Genomic DNA, 20,036 nt, shown 5'->3' with positions numbered 1-20,036 from the left:
GGGAGAAGTAAAAAGGGGAAAAAGTCTACATATGAAATAGGATGTGGTGTTAAAATGAGTCACAGTGCATTTACAAAAACAGGGATGTGCTTTAGACTCAGTATTTACTTGGCAATGTGATTTTAATTCTTCACGGCATCCCTCGGAGATGCCATGTCCACATTAACATGACAGCATCACACAGTTGCTGCAGATTTTTCAGATGCACATCAATGATGAGAATCTGCTCCACCAGATCCCATAGGTGCTCTACTGGATTGAGATCTGGTGAGTCTGGAGGCCATTTGAGTGCAGTGATTTCAGTGTTGTGTTCATGAAACCAAGTGTAGTTCCAATTTTCTGTTGCTTACTTTTGGTGAGCCCCAGTTTCCTGTTCTAAGATGACAGCGAGTGGCACCCAGTGTGGTCTTCTGCTACTGTAGGCCACCTGCTTTAAGATTTGGTTGCGCTTTCAGAGATGCTCTTCTGCATACCTTTGTTCTTATGTGTCCTCAAAGCAGTACGGCCATTCTCCTCAGACATTAACAGGGCATTTTTGCACAGAGAACTGCTCTTTGCTGGATATTTCTTTTTTTTCTAACCATTCTCTGTAAACCCTAAAGATGCTTGTGTGGGAAAATCCTTGCAGGTCATTCGACCAGCACCAACAATAATCACCAGAATTGCTGTAATCAAATGGTTCTTTCCTTTTGAGGCTCCCTTTGAATGATAGCAGGTTATCTTGACTATATCTACATGCCTAAATAGTTTGACTTGATGCCCACTTACTGGCAAATTAATGAAGTGGCCAGAGAGTGTCAGCGTATAAAGCAAAAGCCCATAATTCTTTCCCTTTATTTTTTTTTCATCACCTCACTAGTTATTTCATTTATTATTCATGTCTCTCATGACTTATCCATGGACTGGAGTCGATATTGAATATTTTATTTATTGCATGTTGGCAGCTTTACTTGTAATTTGGTCACACATGGTCGTCCACAGAGGCCTCAATCTATCATAAAGGCGACTGTAAGGGTAGCCAAAAACCTGCTCCTAATGAAACGATGGGTAAATTAAATGAGGCGGCTTTAACCTCCTCTAAATCGCGCACTGTGATTAAATTTCCCCGGTGGGCTTTTACTGAGAGCATACAAATCGATAAGGTAAAGTAATTCTTGCCTCCGGTGCAACTGCTTTGCTTCGCTCGGCTTCTCTTATGTCGACGAAATTGCCCTTTAACGCGTCCACCAATCAGAATCGTCCAAGCAGATGCGTTTTAGAATTGAGAGCTGTGCTCGTCCAATCAGCGCCCAGCTTTCTCTGCCAGCCTGCGCTCCTATCGTCTGTTCCCCTATCTCTCTCTCTCTCGCTCTCTGTGTGAATGTTAGATACAGCTCGACTTCTCACGAAGTTAGGAAATGGTGTAGACACCACGGCGGTGACCTTCGCCCGTAGATGAGAGTAAACACCGATGTGTGTGTGTTGAGAAGGAAGGTGGGGGGGAGACAGAGCAGCTGTCTGCCTCTGGCTTAAGGTCCATGTGTGTGTTTCTTCTTCGTATTTCGGCTGGTGAGTGAACACCATTTTTTTTTCTTTTTCACGGTTAAGACATTTCCAGCTAGGATAGCTATCTAAATGGAACAGAATTAGCCCATCCATACCAGGTGCAGGCGGTGAAAACGCGCCGTGACAGTCTGGCTGTCGTTTATGGAGAGCCGTAGGTGTCCCCGGTGTGTGAGTGTGTGAACGCCAGCGGGGCACTCACTCACTCACCTGGCGGCTTTTTTGCCTTCCTGTTTCGGGGTGCAGGGAGACCAGATGTTTGTGGCTGCTGGGCCTGCGCTCTGCTGCCGTGCAGTAATCCTATTTATACAAGCACGCGCACTGCAGTGACAGCGGTGACCTGTTTAAAATACACCCACCAGCAGCCAGCTGGGCCAACATATTTTTGTGCAACTCGGCAAAAACAAATAAATAAATAAATAACGAGAGAGAGAGCCTCAATTCAGGATGAAGCAGCTGCAACTCAGCATAAGCCTTTGAGACCGTCATTTCACATTTGTTGACACCGAAAGGAAACAATGCAGCACAGAGTAGGAGGGCACATCCTTACAAACTAAATGTGGAGCAAAGGGTATGTTTTTGTGTGACAGTAAGGACTATTTCCTTACTAAAGCTAGGGTTAACGTGGCATTTTATATGGCAGGATAAATGTCTTCTAGATATAGGACGGATATACAGTGATTTAGTAGACTTTGTACACTTCTTCCTTGTTTAATGACAGTAAAACTGTTGTTTCAGCTGCTTTTCTGTCAGCTAATCATTTTGGGTTTCAGAAGGGATGTACCCATAGATCCGCTCATTACTTTTAGAGCCACATGTTTCCTGTGAGAGAAACTCATTGGACACTTTATTGGGTACATCTTTCTAGTATTGGGTTGGATCCCTGTTTGGTTTTAAACTGTCTTGATTTTTCATAGCACAGATTCAATGAAAAAGAGATTTTGGTCATTATTGACATGATTTTTGGCTGCACGTCCATGATGCAAATCTCCTGTTCCCTTACAAAGGTGCTCTACTGCACTGAGATCTGGTGACTGTGGAGCACATACGAGTACAGTGAAATTATTGTCATGTCAGGAAACCAGAAAGTGTTGCTTTCTGTTGGAAATAGTCATGAAAAGCAAAGAGCGCAGTGCAGTCATAAAGAGATAGGCATGGTCAGCAATAATACTCAGGTAGGCTGTGGTGTTTAAATGATGCTCAGTTGGTAACAAAATATCCCCGACATTATTACATCAGCACCAGCCTGAACTGTCAATACAAGGCACGATGGATGCTTTCATGAACATGCTTTTATATTGTTTACAACAGATTCTGACCCTACCGTCAGAGCAGGCAACATTTTTCTAGTGTTCTGTTGTCCAGTTTTGGTGAGCCTGTGTGCACTTTAGCCTCTGTTTCCTGTTCTTAGTCTACAGGAGTGGCACCCAGTACGGTCTTCTGCTGCTGTAACCCATCTGCTTCCCAGTTCACGTGTTTTGCTTTCAGAGATGCTCTATTGCATACTGGTTATTCTCTCATCTGACCTCTGGCATCCACAAGGCGTTTTCTCACAGAGAACTGCCCTTCACTGGGTATTTTCTCTTTTATTTTTGGACCCCTCACTGTAAACACTAGAGATGATTGTGTGCAAAAACAGCCCAGTAGATCAGCACTTTCTGAAATACTCAGATCAGCCTGTCTGGGAACAACATCCAACTGAGTCACTGCCATGTGTTTGGATGATTAGATATTTGTGTTAACAAGCAGTTGAACAGGTGTGCCTAACAAAGTGTGTGGTGAGAGTGTGTTCACTGTTGTAAACCAGAAGCATTGTGTGTGTAAGAACAGGTGAGCGGGGCTAAAAATTCAAACACCGTTAATAAATGAGGAATAAAACAAATATAGAGACCTGAGGTGAGCATTCACTTCACTGAGGAAAGTCTGTCATTATGGTATAGAGTATAAATAAAGTAAACATAAAAACAAATGAACATGGACATTCAGTGGTGAGAACTGCAAACTGAGAGTCTCTTCACTGAAACTTTAAAACATAACTGTCAAGATTTTTATCTTTGGCAGGAAGTCAGTTTATATATTTGTTTGGAGGTTTCGTCACCGTCTTCTGCTCAAAGGTGTTAAAGGTGTTGCTTTCTTGCAACCCACCTGAACTGCAGAGTCTGCAGATGGACTGTGATCATGGTTCATTCCTTTTATTATTTTAGGTTTGTTTGTGAAAGGACAGTTTTCAGATATGTTGTCTTTGCAGAAACCAATTTAACCATTCTTTCTAAACCCGTGCTTACCCATGCAGAAAGGTTTGCCTGAGTTTTCAGATATTTGTTATTACTTCCACTGGAGTGCAGTAAAGGAGAACTGACTTTTGTTTTTGGTTTACTAAGCATTAAAAAATATACAAATTAAATGTTCCTAGTGTTTTGCTCCCTCTAAAAATAAAATATCCAGTAGATTTTCAGCACTTCGGGTGCCATCAAATAATCAGAAACTAATGTTTCTCATTCGAGAGGATTTCTTTCCCTTCTTTGTTTCAACTGAATCTGTATGTAAGACAAAAACTATCCATACATGTCTGTTTAACTGGCAATGGGAGTACTAAAACACTGGAGTGTTTAAATTGGAAAATATGCTTCTTTTTCTGTAACATGTCTGATCCAGGCTTTTAAATCTGTTGAGGAAAAAGGGGCGAAAAAAAGCATCAAGGCTCAGTACTTTGCCCTAATTCTCTGCAGGCTCCAAGTGGCTTAATCTCTGCATCAAATTAAATTAGAATTACATGTAAAAATCGTTCGGGTGCTACTAGACTTAGGATAGTTTAAGACAGCACCAAACCATCATAGCCCAACCCCGATGTCCTCATTTACAGCTGTTTTTACTTTTAGTTTTGCCAGAGAGAACATTTTTTCAGGCAGTTTCATCCAACCCACAGAGGGTACTGCTCCCCCACATGCCATCCAGATGTTCGGGATCCCTCCACACCCAGACAGAACAAGCAGGATGCCAAAATGCCCCTGAGAAATGGAGGAATATTTCAGATACACTTTAGCAAGATGCTGCAGTTTCAGTTGCATTAATTCAAGCATTTACTTAAGTCAGTAGTGGCTCGGTGCTTTATACATGCTTTGCTGTTTTAGAGTGCCAGTAAGAGGAATTATACACCGACTTGTGAAACTCCTCGTATGCACATTGCAGAAGATAAATGGGGAAGTTGCAGGATGTCAATAGTAATGTGAGCTTTAACAAATTGGTTTGCGTTTCAGCGTGGCAGAAACTGTCCATGAGAATAAAAGCATGAGGGAGCTGTAATTAGTGGCTTCAGAAACATTGCCTGAGAGTGTGTCTGCGTTGCGTGCCGCAGTGAACTTTGATATGGCTTTAGCAGTCGGCGGCTCTCCGGAGGAGTGATGCAAAATAGATGCTTTGAGGAGAAAAACTGGATGCATTTCAGCTCCTCTGAAAGCCCGTGTGTGTGTGTGTGTGTGTGTGTGTGTGTGTGTGTGTGTGTGCGCGTGCGCGCAAGTGTTCTTGGCAAAAACGACGGCCACCATTCGCACACTGCTAGCAGATGATAACTCACTCTGGGCTAATGTTGAGAGTTATTTATTGGAAATTTGTAACATGATAATCATGCTTTTTAATACTCAGAAGCTGGAAAATGAGGCTGGGAAAGTACTCTAATAGTAAAGTGCTTTACCGACATTGAGAAACACAGTGTCTTTGTTTATAAGCTGATTCTTGCGCAGCTTTTTCTGAGTTTTATGACATGTTCCTCTCTTGTCTCAGGTAGGAAACATGGATAAAACGCACAGCTGGTTGTGGAGTGCGACACACCTGGATCCTGCTCACCGATAACGGGTCCAAAGAGCTACAAAAGAGTGAGGAGCCTTCCCAGACACCATCCTCCAGGATTTCTTCAGGATCACTTCCAGCACTCATCCTAAAAGCTGACTGTCAAACTGGCTAAGTCAAACTGACCTGGCTGTATTAAAGTGAGTCCCTCCACCAGTCTCCTCAGCTGTCCCTGAATTAATTTTATGTCCTCCTAACTCCCAAACACACACCTCCCCAACAATGCGGAGCACCAGATCGAACCTGCTGCTGGGCTGCGTGCTCCTCTGCTCCATCTCCCTTCTCTACCTGGGGATGAGCGGGGTAGACTGCCCTCCGAAAAGCCATCGGCGCCGATGGATGGAGCTCACTCTGGGCTCAGGCAATCAGAGCTTATCCCTGACTGATCACTTCCCAGAAGACACACCCATTATCTTCATTGGGGGCTTCCCCAGGAGCGGCACGACACTGATGCGCGTCATGCTGGACGCCCACAATGCCGTGCGGTGTGGAGAAGAGACCCGTGTGATTCCCCGCCTCTTGACCATGAGGGCCACTTGGAGCCGCTCAGTAAAGGAGAGAATACGACTGGATGAGGCCGGCGTCACTGACCACGTGTTGGACTCAGCTGTGCGAGCGTTCCTGTTGGAGGTGGGTTTCTCAGGCTGCTTTTGCGATACTGAAACACATCTTTGTGTTTTTTAATGGTGAAGAGTGTGTGAGAGAGTCAGGGTCACATGTTTGTATTCACATGTATAGCCCAATAAATCCCCAGAGAAATGCCAATATTGAAGGACAAATTTCCATATTTTTGAAGCTGTAGTTCATCGTTTAGTTCTTCAGCACCGAAAATCTTTAGCTTGCCCAGATTAACCTGCAGGATATTGTAAAAAGTTCCTTTTTTTGCTTTAATTCAGCTCGGTCTTAGCTGTATAGGACCACTTTACAGCAACAGCAGTCTCAACCTGCTTTATGTTGTGAGTTAGGTTTTCTTTCTCTTTCTCTCTCTAACAGTCAGATATGAGTTCTGAGCAGAACCAGGCTCAGGGAGGAGCAGACATCTGTCACAGCTTGTATAGGGTGAGATGAAATAGAAAAGAGGAGCTTAGAGACCCCATGAACAATAAACAATATAAACTCCAGGAAGGAGACAGGAAGAAGTTCCCAATGAGCAGAAATGGTGTATCAAAAAAAAGTGGGAAGTTAATTCAGTTGTGTTGGTTTTTACCTTCATTTTAACGATACACCAGTAAAAAAGCTCAGACCTTTTTTGCAGCAGTTTAATAAGATGAGACTTTCTGGAATAAATGTTTACAGTTTTTACTTCTTCCCCTACAAAAGTACTGATGTGGAAATTTTGTCTAAGTGGCAGCACCTTATTGTTTAGTACAATAATACAGCGGCGAGTCGCCATTAAGCACGATTTACACTTCTGCTGGGAATCTTTGTAGAGCTGCGACGCAATCTAAAGAAGTGGCTGACGTTGTTGCCAGCATTTATGTTTGAGCTAGTGCATTACGTATTAATTACCTCGTGGCTGAGTTTCATCTGTGGTGAGAGAAACAAATAAAATGTCCTGGGTCCGCACTCTTTGTTGTGGTCAATTTCAAACATGTTTGTTCTTCAGATTTTTCCAACTTCAAGTTTTTTGATTGATGAAGTTCATTTCATTCCAATAGTTTCAGCAATCTGCCTCCAGGGGTTTGCTGACATTTGTGAGTCCTTATATTGATGCAATTATTATTTCTGTATATTGAGATGATGATAATTGACTTTATTCGGGGTGTGTGTGTGTTCCAGGTGATAGTTGGTCACGGGGAGCCTGCGCCTCGCCTTTGCAACAAGGACCCATTTGCACTGAAGTCTCTGTCTTATTTGGCTCACATCTTCCCGAAAGCAAAGTTTGTGCTCATGCTACGGGATGGACGGGCAACTGTGCACTCAATGATATCACGCAAGGTGCGTTTGTCTGTTTTCTCCTTCATGATACAGCGTCCTCTCAGGCTGGCTGTTCGAGCAGCCACAAGAAATGCAAAAAAAACATGCCATCTGGCTGGGTTTTCCCTGTCGGGATTCCTGTGGTGACCTTCACACTCTGCGTCATTTCATAGGTGACCATCTCCGGTTTTGACCTGACCAGCTACAGGGACTGCCTAACAAAGTGGAGCAGTGCGGTGGAGACCATGTTCAGCCAGTGCCAGGCGGTCGGATACGCTAGGTGTCAGCCCATCCGATATGAGCAGCTTGTCCTCCACCCAGAGGAGGAAATGAGAAAGTTGCTGCACTTTCTGGATTTGCAGTGGGACCCATCGGTGCTGCACCACGAAGAGCTGATTGGAAAGGCTGGTGGCGTGTCTCTATCAAAGTGAGTATATGAAATATGTGCTAGCTTTAGTGATACTTATCTGTTTAGTTTGTTTAATGTTAAAAAGTTTTCAGATGAGCCGTCCTTTATATATCTGCCTTTGATTCAAGTGTCTTTTCAAATGAAAGCTTCTGTTGTGGCAAACGTTTTAGAAGCGGGTATCTCAAAACCTCAGCATAATAAACAGCACACTACACTGAAACTCTCCACATGATAAGATACCCACAGTGGTTTATTTTTAACCTTTAGAAGTAGCAGTAGTCCTAATGTATTTGCATGCAATGTGTGCATGCACTGAAGAAGTTTAGCAAATTGTTCTAGCCTACATTTCAACCATGAAATGGTTTTAATGCACATGCATACTTTGCATTTTCACCTTCAGTTCTGTTTAGAAATGAATTAATTAAGTGTAGAAAATAGTTTAACAGAAGTTTCTGTTTGTTGTTTACACTTTTAAATGGGGAAAAAAAAGAGCACAGGGAGACAGGGCTAAATGCAAATTATGTAATGATCTGCTGGATCAGCCTTGCAGTATGGTTGCATCAAGGAGCATGTAAGAGGGTATTTTCTGTTGAGTTGTGGTGTATGCTAATGTTAAACACACACCCTAGCTGGAAGGCTTATCTCCTGACATCTATCTCTCTCACAGCAGAGGTCATCACACTTAATTGCCGCCTTCCAGGTAGCTCTGAACTGAGATGTCATTTGAGCGCATTCCAGTAGTAAAGGCAGGACAGTGAGGAAAACCAGGATTTGTTTTGCTTCTTAGTGAGGTTGAACGATTCATGCATCACTAGCAAGAGAGCACAATACTTGTTTTCACACTTAAAAATACCGCTGCAAACAGGTACATGAACAGAGCCTGATCAGTGATCAAAAACGCACAACATAGGCAGTGCAGATTCAAGTTTTAATACTGGTTGTGTCTACTGCTAGCTTTCTTCCAGCTTTCCAAGTTGGAAATCCAGAAGGGATGTCGGAGGTGTTTTAGATGAAAATTTAGACTGAGAACTCGATGGTGCAGTGGTTAGCATTTTTGCCTTGCAGCAAGAAGGCCCTATGTTCAAATGTTCTCCCCGTGTCTGCAGGGGTTTCTCCAAGTACTCCGGCTTCCTCGCAGTCCAAGGATATGCAGTCAGTGGGGTTAGCTTGACTAGTAATTCTAAAATTGCACATAGGTGTGAACATGAGTGTGAATGGTTGTCTGTCACTAAATGTTAGTTTTGTGACAGACTGCTTGCCCAGTCTCACCTTATGGTAGGTGGGATAAACACCAGCCCCCTACCCTACACATAAAAACCTGAATTGAAGCCGAAGAAAATGGATGAAACTATGTGTGATGTGACGCACTGTAAGTTCATACTATTGTTGAGAAGTTGTAACGTTCTTTGCTGGATTTAGTGCCTTTGGACAGAGCATTGTCTTGCCCCCTCTACTCTGTTCAGAGCAGAGAGCTGCAGCACCCAGACAGACAAAGAGAGGCGTTGCCCCTTGCGAGAGGAGTATGCTGAATACTCAGTTTATTCAGCCATTTGCAGCTGCGTTTAAATGTGACTGAGTTTTCACCTTTCTTTTGATTTGCCTCTTGTTTGTCTTCTGTTTTTCTGTATTTTCCTGTTGCATTTTATACCTCTTTGGTTCACAGCATTTTGTTCAACCCTTGTTGTTTTTAAAAGTGCCTAATTCACTCGACTTATTCAAAACTGAACTAACTCAACAATGAGGTTTCCCCATTTTACTAGTTTTTCAAAATTTGATGTTTCACAACTTGAGAAACCAAAAGTGTTTCAGTTGTTTCAAAAGTGAAAATCAGACCGTCAAATTTTAGTCAGGAGTAACCCCACACATTTTCATGCAGTCTCTGCTGGAGGATGGTAAAAATGCTCCAATGCGCATGAAGTAAACGGTCAACACACACCCGGCCATATCCAATCTAGAGGAGGTCTAGGGAAGTTTTTTAATTGGTTTGCATGAAAGAAACAGATTTGCTGAATATGCAGTTAGCTTGCAGTTAATAGGCTGTGTTCCTGTTATTATTGTTAGGCCATATACGCTGTGCACATGCATGATGCTGAATTTAAACGGTTTACTCATCCTGTGAATTCACGCCCCGCTGACTTTGAGGGGCAGCTATATTTCAGGATAGAAAGTGTTGTTTTTTTCAGGCTTCTGAAAGGCAGCTGTGATTCCCGCTTCTCACACGTCTCACTCACACACTCCATGTGCTGACCAGATTTTTGCTTACTCATCTTTGATATTTATTCAGTAACTGTATATGAACATATAAAGGTTTCATTGTAATAAAATACAGAGCAAATCATTAGTAAAAGTAAATGTTCTTACACTTACGCTTATGGTAAATAAGCAGCACAGCTTGAAGGTTAAATGATGGTCCAAGATTAATAAAGGCACCAGTTGGACTGTTTATTCTGCAGTGCTGCCAACACTTATGTCTGTCCTTATTAACAACAGTGCAATTAAAATAAAGTCTTCCATAATGTAATGAATAAGTTCTTTTATATGGCCGCATTTTTCTTCATGTTTATCCATTTCTATATGATAGTACTCCATCTGCATTAGTGAGAAGTAAAGTGAAACTGTTGCACCTGAAAAAAATTAGATTTTTACTCATTCTGTCTGCACCGAGGGTTTAAAGTGCGGAGTGATCTCAGCTAATTCACTGGGATCCTCCTCAGTCCTGCAGGTTCTGTATGTTTTGTATTCCAACAGATTTTCTCTGTTTCTTAAGATGACAGTGTCAGATACAGCAGAGTGCACAACGGTGTGAAAATATGTGTGAAGAATGATATGTGTGAGTTGTTCACTCAAAACAAAAGTCTTAAACCACAGGAAGTCACATGACTGAGACCTTCATGTCTTCTAAAGTTGAAACTCATTTGCTTTCTCATGTAATGTGACATTTAACAAAAAAATAACTTTAAGTTCAAGTGTATGTTTTTGTGTTTGTTTTCATTATTGATTAATACATTTATATTATTATAAAAAAAACTACTGCAGATTTTTTCCCCTAACAGTTTCAGGTTTAGTCTTAAGGGAATGTCACCAAATGCGATAGACCCTGTGGGTTTTACCTCAGATGTTTTGTTCTCATGTAAAACAGGACTGTAAGCAGTAAGCACAAGTCTAAAAATGCAACTCAAAACAGGCAACGTAAAGACTTGCAAACCCACCATGAGAAAAAAAAATACTGATCACGTCCTTAAATTCAGCGAGTCGTGCAGGATGCCGAAAATCTTCATTTTAAATCAGCCAAACCTTTCAGGGTCAAGTAAAGCTTACAGGACTCCCACAGAAAGACTTTTTAATTTGTGTTGCTCCACTTGTTTGTTGTGCCTCAAGTAGAGCATTTCTCTGCAGGCCAGAAGCTCGGGGGATTTGGTGGGAGTCTGGCTGCTAAACCCAAACCTGGCGCGCATTTGAAGGAATTAGGCCACATTCTGAGAGAATTATCACCCTCACTTTGAGAAGTTATGCAACGGCCGGCGCAGTGTTAGTCACCCAAATGCTTAAAGTAGGAAATGTGGCTGAAACAGGGTGCACACATTAATTAAATTAGAGGGAGTTATATGGAAGATTTAAAATGACTAGTTTCCTCCGAGTTACTCTCTGTTCTCATCTGCAATTCTTTGTGACGCTCTTTATTATTTCCTGTCGATACACAAAATAAAAGCAAATTAATAACAAAATAAAAAATACGGTAAAGAACTAAACTGTTTTATTCTTGCCAATCATGATTATGACACAAATGCACACAGAAAAAAATATATTTATTTTGTTCTTTAATAAATTTGCTTTTTTAGTATTTAACCCTTTTATTTATCTTTCTTTGGTGGCCAGTAACTTATGAATTATTATTTCCCATTGAGGCTGCTGTGAAGGGGCACACCTTGCTTGTAAAGAGATCAAATGAATGAGCAGAACTAATTTCTCTTTGTATAAAACTTACGCACTCACATACATGACGTGGGCGTTTGGCTCTCTGCAGGGTGGAGCGTTCGACAGACCAGGTGATGAAGCCAGTGAACACGGAGGCACTGTCCAAGTGGGTGGGCCAGATTCCTCCTGACGTGATCAACGACATGGCTGAAATCGCTCCCATGCTGGCTCGCCTGGGCTACGACCCCCATGCCAACCCTCCCGACTACACAAAAACGGAGCCCCTGGCACCTGAGTTCAACTACTCACATGTGAGTTTAAAAGTGTTAAAAGTTAAAAGTCTTTTTGCCACTTAGACATCCAAACCGTAACATGATGAATTTACCATATGAAACAGTGGAATGAGATTTTATTGTACCACCAAAAGGACATGCAGATGAACAATAACTACCTAAATTAGAAAAGTTGGCTCTGCTTTTTTAAATTCAGGAATGGGTGAAACTAAACTAACGAGCCAGCTTTTCCTCTCAAGAGAAACCTTAAAAAAACAAAGATTTGCCCTTGAGTAGAAGGATTCAAGGGAGTCCTGTAGTAGGCTTGTATATGTTTCTGTTAACAGGAAAACATCAGCTTCTTCCTGCTTGTTTTCACTAAAGCGAATGATTATATTTCCCATGATCAGGAGAGATGTATCCTTTTTCATTATATAGTCTTTTTACACCTTGCTGTGGTAGCTTGCCTAATTTTACTTGTGGTGTTGCATATAGGCAAGCTCTGTTTGCCTGTTTCACAAATGCACCACAGCCCAGAGATCTATACTCCAAAGTAGTATTTGGCCTTATCCACCTAACTTCAGGCTTAACCTTGGGTTTTCAGTATTACAAGGAAGGTTCACATCTTGCATCGACATGTTAACTTATTCTAAAAACCTGTTCTGTAGCAGGTTAGGCTCAAGATTAGAGACCAACGGCTATGAAATCAGTGACAAGTCAAATGTCAATCAGCTGTATTCTTCACTCTCACTGGTAGTCGCTTCAGTCGCTCAGGTGGAAGTTGAGAAAAGTTTATCTTGTCCTGCTCACTTCCTGTCACCTGTGGTTATTTCACCCGTAGCTGCTTGCGGTTTGTGTGTGTACGCAGCTTTAAACACCACTGAGTCTACAGCTGAGAGAGTAAAAAACACTCTTGTAGTTGTAATCCATCAGAATCAAGTAGACTTGTTCATGTCTCTGATAACCGCTTATCCTGATTGCCCACATTAGGGTAAGTGAAGCCAGTCAACAGTACTTGGCGTAGCAAAATGCAAGAACACAAATGTTGCTTCAACCTCCTCAGTTCAGAGTCGGATTGCAGCCATATGAGACTATAGCAGCTAATTACATTACAAAAGCTGGCAATAATTCATTCCTTGTTATGCACACTGATGAGCCAGCGAGCAGGAAGTGTGTAACAAACAGTCCTCTACTTCCTTAACAGGTCTTTGACCTTAATCTTCAGTGCCATGATAAACAGTCTGAAGGAGCCACAGTTCTTGTTTCTCGACAGCTGCTGCAGCCCAGATGTTGGTGCACATCCACTGCTGCACCTGCATGTTAACATACAGCAAGAAATCCACTCTAATCAGATATTATGTTTCACCAAGTGACATCCAGCGGTGCAGAGAGCTTCACGTAGCTGCCAGAGTGAATCAATTTGCAACCATAAATCAGTCTCGATAGTTTCTCCTGTTATTCTGTGACCTGTGAATGACTCTGTCTTTTCTTTCCATAGAAAGCGAAATCAGCAGATGTTCCTAACCCCAGCTAAGTATGGCTGTGATGTTCAGCGATATGGATGCGCCGCAACGACAGATTTCAAGTTCTGGAGGAGCTACACCTGGCGGGAAAGATTTAAGTGTTCCATGTGTGTTTCTGAGTCGTTCGTAAGACTCGTGTGCGGTGTCCGTGTCTGTACACTGGTGGAGTGTTTAAGATGCAGGTCTGGAGTGGACTACCTGCTCAGGGAAGTTCTGCTTCTTCGCCCCTCATCGTTCCACCCCTCCAGGTCGAATCTGTGTTTCAGCTCGACCATCATGTCAGCTGTTATGACCTCACCATCACAATGTGAATCTGTCTTCAGACCAATCCCTCACTCGCTGGGAGCTCGGTGTTCGTGAAGCATAATGACTGTATATTTTTTGAAGACGTATGTTTATTTTCTTAATAAATTATTTTGCTGTTGCCCATTCAGGAATTTCAGAACTGGAACAATTTCTAATTGTGGTAAATTGTTGAGCATTATTAAAAAGAAAATAAATGTCACCTCTTGCTGTGGTCCACCTATTTGTTTACTAGTTTAATGCCCTCCTTAGCGCCACCCGGTGGCGCCAAATTGACATAGCACCATTTAAAGGAACGACGGAGTCTGCATATGTCAGTACACTTGCAGTAATGTGAAGTTTTTCTTGTAATTGAAAAAGAACTGACTCGTTAATTATAAATACAGAGCATGTTCATAAAGCAGGACAGTCGTTGTCTTCTGTGCTTCACACTGAGCCACTAGCACCACGCTGGACCTGCTGCCCTCTGGACGTGAACTGGGGCGTTACTGTATTTTGTTCCCGTGTTGGCGTGCTGGGAGCGTGATGCCACATCTCCCTGCTGCTGGGCTGCGTGAGGTTTTCTAGGGTGGGCGGAGCTTGTGAGCTGCACCCGATCATGTGCAGGAGACACCTGGAGAACTGAGAGGGAAACAGAGGTAGAAGGAAAATCCATGCATGCCTGATATTAACCACATGATAATCTTTAGGAAGAAAAAGATCTTCAGACCATCTCTTGCACACGTTATGAGGGGGATTTTAGACTTTCAGAAAACATTTGGACAATAAGTCAAAATGGGAACAGGAATTTTGTCTAATTATTTTTCCTATATGGGGGCTTTATTGTATGAGGGTTTTATTTTAGTTCAACTACTGTGGATTTGTTGTGCTTCATTCAATTTTATATAAATTTTTTACTAGTTTCACTGTTAGTTTCAGTATTTCTAATTACTATCACCTGGAGGACATCTTCTCAGGGGTTCCACATTTTTATTTTAGTTGCAAGTTTCAGTTAGTTTTTATTTTTATTTCAGTTAACTTAAATGTTTTCACACCTCCTTTTAGTTTGTTTTTGGGGTTTTTAAGTATACTAACCTTGAAGGCAGAACAGTGCATTTAGGCATGTAGACATGATCAAGATAACTTGGTGAAGTTCAAACCAAGGATCAGAATGAAGAAAAAAGTGACTAGCCAGATAGGCTAGTCTGAGTATTTCAGAAACTGCTGATCTGCTGGGATTTTCCTGGCCAACCATCTGCACGGTTTACATTGAATGGTCCAAAAAACAGAAGGTCCCTGAGCTTCACTCCTCTGGGTGAAAATACCTTGTTGATGTCAGAGGTCAGAGAAGAAAGGTTGGAAGCAGTCTAAAGGTGCAGCAACTTGAATCGTTTCATCAATTAAATGCAGAAGTGCATCTCATCAAACCTTGAAGCAGATGAGCTACTGAGTGTAACTAGTGTAATCTAAGAACAGGAAACTGAAGCAACAGTTTACATGCACTCACTAAAATTGAAGAACAGAAAACTGGAAATAGGGAATTTGATGTAAACCACATGAAAGCATGAATCCACCCTGCCTTGTATCAACATTTCAGGCCGGTTAGTGTTGGTGTAGTGATGTGGGGGATATTTTCTCAGCACGCTTTGGGCCCCTTAGTATCAACTGAGCACTGTTTACATGATACAGCCTACCTGAATATTGTTGCTGACCATGTCCATCACTTTATGATTGGAGGTATTTGCATTTTAAAATGTTTTCCAATGAATATTTTCAGTCTTTTGTTGTTTTATGTTTGTTTTTAATGAAAATGATTTCAAATAATCAGGTATCGGAGTTGCTGCTGATGACAGTTGGTGTCATTTTAATCTGGAGGAATTTTTCCTGTTTTCTTACCTGACTGTTCAGCACCACGTAAATGAAGGGGTTGATCACAGTGCTGGTTTTTGCCAACAGTGAGGGGATTAAACTGGCGGCAGGCGGCACTAAGCCCGGCCTTCCAAATGAAGCCAGCATCGCCACAACTCCGTATGGCATCCAGCACAATAGGTAGCCTGTCACCATGGTGACCACCATCAGGAGGACACGGCCTTCTCTCCAGTCAGGGTAGGTTGAGTTAATCCCTGTGACCTGCAGACACCCACACTTCTTTTAAACACACCGGCAAATGCACAGAGGTGAGAGCCAGATTTCAAACATTACGCAGAGGTCAAAGGTGAAGCTGCGAGCTTACCTGCCTTGCCACTGCTCGTACAGCCAGGAGGATCTTCCCGTAGCAGAAGAACATGAGCACCAGCGGCAGGAGGAGGCAGAAGACGAACAGACAGCTGACATAAGAGCGAGCTGTGACTGTGCGCTGGTGCCACTGGACTGAGCAGGTGGTGCCAGGACCCTCCAGCCCATAGCTGCACCGCAACACAGGATGAACAGTAAGTTACTGTCTTCCTTCATCAAACAAAGCAGAAACAAGCAGCTCTCAAATAGACAAAAGGGTTGCACAGAGCAGGAAAAATATCTTGTTTTTTAAAATATGTGCAGATTTTTAAATACTTCTGTTGTGAAAAACAAGAAAAATGCCAGCTTTAATGAGGTTGATTTAATGTTTTCATTTTTTTTAAAGAGGTCCTTTTTTGGCTTTCCTGCCATATCTGTACTGTTAGAGTGTTGGATGCATATAAAACATGGCCAAGTTTTCAAATAATGAGGTCAGCATATGTGCAAATACTCTCTGTGAGCCAAAACAAGCAAATATCCTTAATGTTGTCACCTCAGGCACACAGCCCTGACCGTGAAGTCCCACCAGCTCAGTGTTTAAACCTGTTTTTAATGAATGACAGTCAATCAGAAATAAACTGGTTTAAAGGGAAGTGAAGGCACTGCACCAAAGTCCAGCATGACATACATAAATCCACTCAGTCAAAGAATGAAAACATGGAGCTGCTTTTGTGTGATATAAAATCACACGGATATGGATTGAAAGCAAAACTCAGAATTAGTGGCTACTGAGGTAGTTGCCTTCACCGAGCACTTAAGTTGCAGTTTATATCCATGCCAGACCACAGCTACCTTTAATATAAAAAAAACCTGAAAATAGATTTTTAAAAAATTAAAAAAAGAAAGATGAAAAATCAGCTTCCTGTTACCCAAATGTTCAGTTCAATGCAAATATTCTCAGTTATACGTGTCACTTGCTTAACCAGAGAAAAACATATATTAGAGACACACAGCTGCAACATAAAAGTGTGCTCAAGTCATGAGAGATCTTGTATCTTTAATCATCTTTAGGCATTTAAACAGTGAACTACAATGAGCCAGAGCTCTCTAATGACCTAACATTTCTCAGCCTTTGATCTCGTTGGTAAAGCGGTAAACAGTCTGGTTCTTATTTTGTGTTTTTCAGCTCTACTTGAGCTTTAATCTAATATTCACACTCTGATGACATCGGGAACAACTCAGGGTTCAGTATCTTGAAGGATACATTGGCACGCAGACTAGAGCAGCCAGAAATTGAACCACCAACCTTCTGATTATCACTCTGCCTCTATTTCTGCCAGCTGTAGTGGTTCATTATTTTGTAAATCACAGACTTTTCTCTGAGGTCTGGAATATTTCAGGTTGGCTGACCTGCTCCAGCCCAGCAGTGGCGGCACAGTCCACACCAGCGAATAGAGCCAGGAGGCTGCGACGGCGAGCCAGGCCCTGCGGTACTGACAGGAGTCCGACTGCTGCTTGCAGAGCAGCACAGAGTAGCGTTCAAAGGACAGGAGAGCCAGAGACACTAGAGACACGATCCCTGCCATAGAGAGACGTCAGGTAAAAGAGCAGCAGTGATCAAATAGGATGCTGATGCATTCCTACTTTTCATAACCAAAGTAGCAGAAACATTTCAAGATAAAATAATTTTATAAAAACATTTTACAAACTATACCCAACAGGATACAAAGAAGCCTTGTTGTGTTTTTTTTTTTTTCTTATTTGGATCTTCGTTAGTTTTTTAATGGAAATAGTGAAGAATAAAAAATCTAAACCACAATAGTGTTCAAAAACTGCCTTTTAAACTACGCACTCCTTTCCCAGAGTAAAACTGGGCTTCATTAACCTCACTCACCGAAGAGAGCATTGGAGAAGCCATACCACTGGCACCCGTAGGAACCTGTCAGCCACCTGCCACGTACGCTGGCGGAAAAACTGAGGGATGTGCCAAAGATGCAAACGAGCATGTCGCTGATGCTGATGTTGATGAGAAGCAGGTTGGCCGGAGTCCTCAGCCCAGAAAAGCGTGAGAACACCAGGAGCACCAGAAAGTTGCCGAAAAACCCCAGAACCAGGACGAACCCAAGAAAGACGGCCGCCGCGGTGTGACCTGCTCGGCTCAGGGCACCCGGGATGTGCTCTGTGCTGAGGTTGTTGTGCTGCAGGTGGGTCACCATGGCAATGAGTAGAAAGACAAAGCAAAGGCGTATGGAGGTATCCTCTTAGAGAAGTAGTGAAACTGAATTCACTGGAGGCATTAGTAGGAAATACATCTACAAGATGTCTGCAAATGCTTAAATACTCAAGGGGAGTGGGCAGAATGGGGGGGGGGGGGGGATTTGTCTTTTTCTCATACATTATGGATATGATTTGTATGAGTTGCTGCCAGTTTATTATTTCTTCAAATGAAAACACTGAATACTGTCAAAGAAGAACTTAAACTAAACAAGGAAATACTAAGATGGGCCCGTTTTCCTTTTTTTTTTTTTTTTTTGGTAGATTAAAAAGTGAAGAGCACTTCTATGAAAGTAAAAGAATCAATCAAAAGAAGAGATGTCTTTATTTTGTTCTGTTAGAGGCTAATACTGTGTTAAGAACCAGATTGGGGACCTAAATATCTCTGCCAGCTTATCAATAATATAAGCTTTGGCTCACTCAGATGCTGAGCCAGGAACGCACTCTGGTCCAAAAAGTTCAAGTGAAGCCTGTCAGTGGGAGGACTCTTGGAGGAGAATCCAAGGAAAATGCAAAAACTGGTTAAAAAATAAAATAAATAATTAAATAATGGGAAACGATGATCTTGAGAGAATGGCCCAACAGGGCCAGAGGGCAGGAAAACAGAGCACAGCGGGCTGTTATCTGCGGGGAGGTTTGAAGAGGCTGTGCAGAAGGCGGCCAGGCGGTGGAATAAACTGGTGAACAGGGGAGAAGATGAGGGCAGGCAGGTGACTGGCAGCAGAAGAAAGGTTACTCCCGAAGGAACTGGAACTAAAGGCTAAGCATGCAGAAATGATTCTGGAGCAACGTATGGAGACAAGCCGGGCTAACACTAAGACCTGGATGCTGGGTTACAAGCTTCTGTGATGCTCGGCAGCAGGATGTGGAGCAGGGCTGCTGTGGAAAAGAAGTGGAGCTAGGAAGTGATGAAGGATGAGGATTGAGGGTGGGCATCATTATGGATGGAAGAATGAAGAAATGATAGGAGATCTGCAGGCATGAGATCAGCTGACAGATTTAAACATTATTTTTCTCCTGTAAATATAAAAAAAATCATACAGGATCATGTGTACTTTAATGAAATAATGTTTACATCAATTTTAAACTAATTTAGAGCTGCCATTATTAGTTATGGAATAATTCAAGCCCACAGCTTTCACTCAAAAGTCAAACTTAGGTCTATAAGATCACTTTGATGCAGTACTACACTTTAACCACTCAAGGGAGCATTTTCTAATGGATGAAAGTACCGTTAAAAACGTCATCTTCGGGTCTTCAGACTAGATAAAACAAACCTTAACTGTACAGAAATGCTTACATTGTTATTTGAATCAGGCTAATTAACTATTACATTTTTATATTTGTTTATAAAATGATATAATTTGCAGTGATGATGGGAAGAGCCTATCCTTGTCTTTCCTGGTGGTGGTATTCTCTGTGTCAGTTAAACACAGTGTTGTTGGACGTGTAGTTTTACTTGTAGTTATAGTGTGTCTTCTGTAGTCCTTTCCACTCAGACTTGTATTTTGTAACTCACTGGAGCTGTTTACAGACTTGTAAAGGATATTGTGATTTTGGTCCAGTGCTTCCAGTTTAAAGTGTTTCTTTTTCTCCATGTAGATTCTGTTCATGCTCTTTAGTGTATTACCTGATATATATGGGATGTGGAAAACATCACTTTTGTCTATTTCTAATTATGCTTATTTGAATTTATGTTGTTCTACACAAACACCCAGGTACACGCTTTATTCATCCCAACGCAGGGAAAATTGTTATTACAGCTTTTAGAATGAAGTTAAAAACAACAAACATAAAACAAAAAGTATAAAAGAGAAAAAGTGTTTTTTAATTGAATAAAAT

General features: G+C 41.9%; 2 protein-coding genes across 2 annotated transcripts; one reads left to right on the top strand and one right to left on the bottom strand.

Moving 5' to 3' along the window:
• The first annotated feature begins 1,245 nt into the window (after positions 1-1,245).
• Positions 1,246-14,045, top strand: LOC134637001 (protein-tyrosine sulfotransferase 1-like). The gene is made up of 6 exons (XM_063487312.1): positions 1,246-1,548; positions 5,323-6,018; positions 7,168-7,326; positions 7,479-7,732; positions 11,739-11,940; positions 13,400-14,045. Exons 2-6 carry the CDS (start codon positions 5,611-5,613, stop codon positions 13,433-13,435), a joined length of 1,059 nt encoding a protein of 352 aa, XP_063343382.1. The 5' UTR covers positions 1,246-1,548; positions 5,323-5,610; the 3' UTR covers positions 13,436-14,045.
• Positions 14,046-14,153: 108 nt separating this feature from the next.
• LOC134635256 (pinopsin-like) lies at positions 14,154-18,136 on the bottom strand. Its single transcript, XM_063484659.1, has 5 exons — positions 17,815-18,136; positions 17,331-17,499; positions 15,940-16,111; positions 15,603-15,836; positions 14,154-14,348 (listed from the first exon to the last, which is right to left on the bottom strand). Exons 1-5 carry the CDS (start codon positions 18,134-18,136, stop codon positions 14,154-14,156), a joined length of 1,092 nt encoding a protein of 363 aa, XP_063340729.1.
• Between the last annotated feature and the right edge of the window lie 1,900 nt (positions 18,137-20,036).

Source organism: Pelmatolapia mariae, linkage group LG10_11 (assembly GCF_036321145.2).
Source record: "Pelmatolapia mariae isolate MD_Pm_ZW linkage group LG10_11, Pm_UMD_F_2, whole genome shotgun sequence".
NCBI lineage: Eukaryota > Metazoa > Chordata > Actinopteri > Cichliformes > Cichlidae > Pelmatolapia > Pelmatolapia mariae.
Note: the sequence above shows the minus strand (reverse complement) of the source record. Positions and strands in the feature narration are given on the sequence as shown.

Coding starts and splice junctions, on each gene's coding strand:
- LOC134637001 (XM_063487312.1), top strand. CDS start 5,611: ATGCGGAGCACCAGATCGAACCTGCTGCTGGGCTGCGTGCTCCTCTGC. Junction 6,019..7,167: donor TGCGAGCGTTCCTGTTGGAG/GTGGGTTTCTCA, acceptor TGTGTGTTCCAG/GTGATAGTTGGTCACGGGGA. Junction 7,327..7,478: donor ACTCAATGATATCACGCAAG/GTGCGTTTGTCT, acceptor GTCATTTCATAG/GTGACCATCTCCGGTTTTGA.
- LOC134635256 (XM_063484659.1), bottom strand. CDS start 18,136: ATGGTGACCCACCTGCAGCACAACAACCTCAGCACAGAGCACATCCCG. Junction 17,500..17,814: donor CTTCTCCAATGCTCTCTTCG/GTGAGTGAGGTT, acceptor TCTCTATGGCAG/GGATCGTGTCTCTAGTGTCT. Junction 16,112..17,330: donor CCACTGCTGGGCTGGAGCAG/GTCAGCCAACCT, acceptor GTTGCGGTGCAG/CTATGGGCTGGAGGGTCCTG.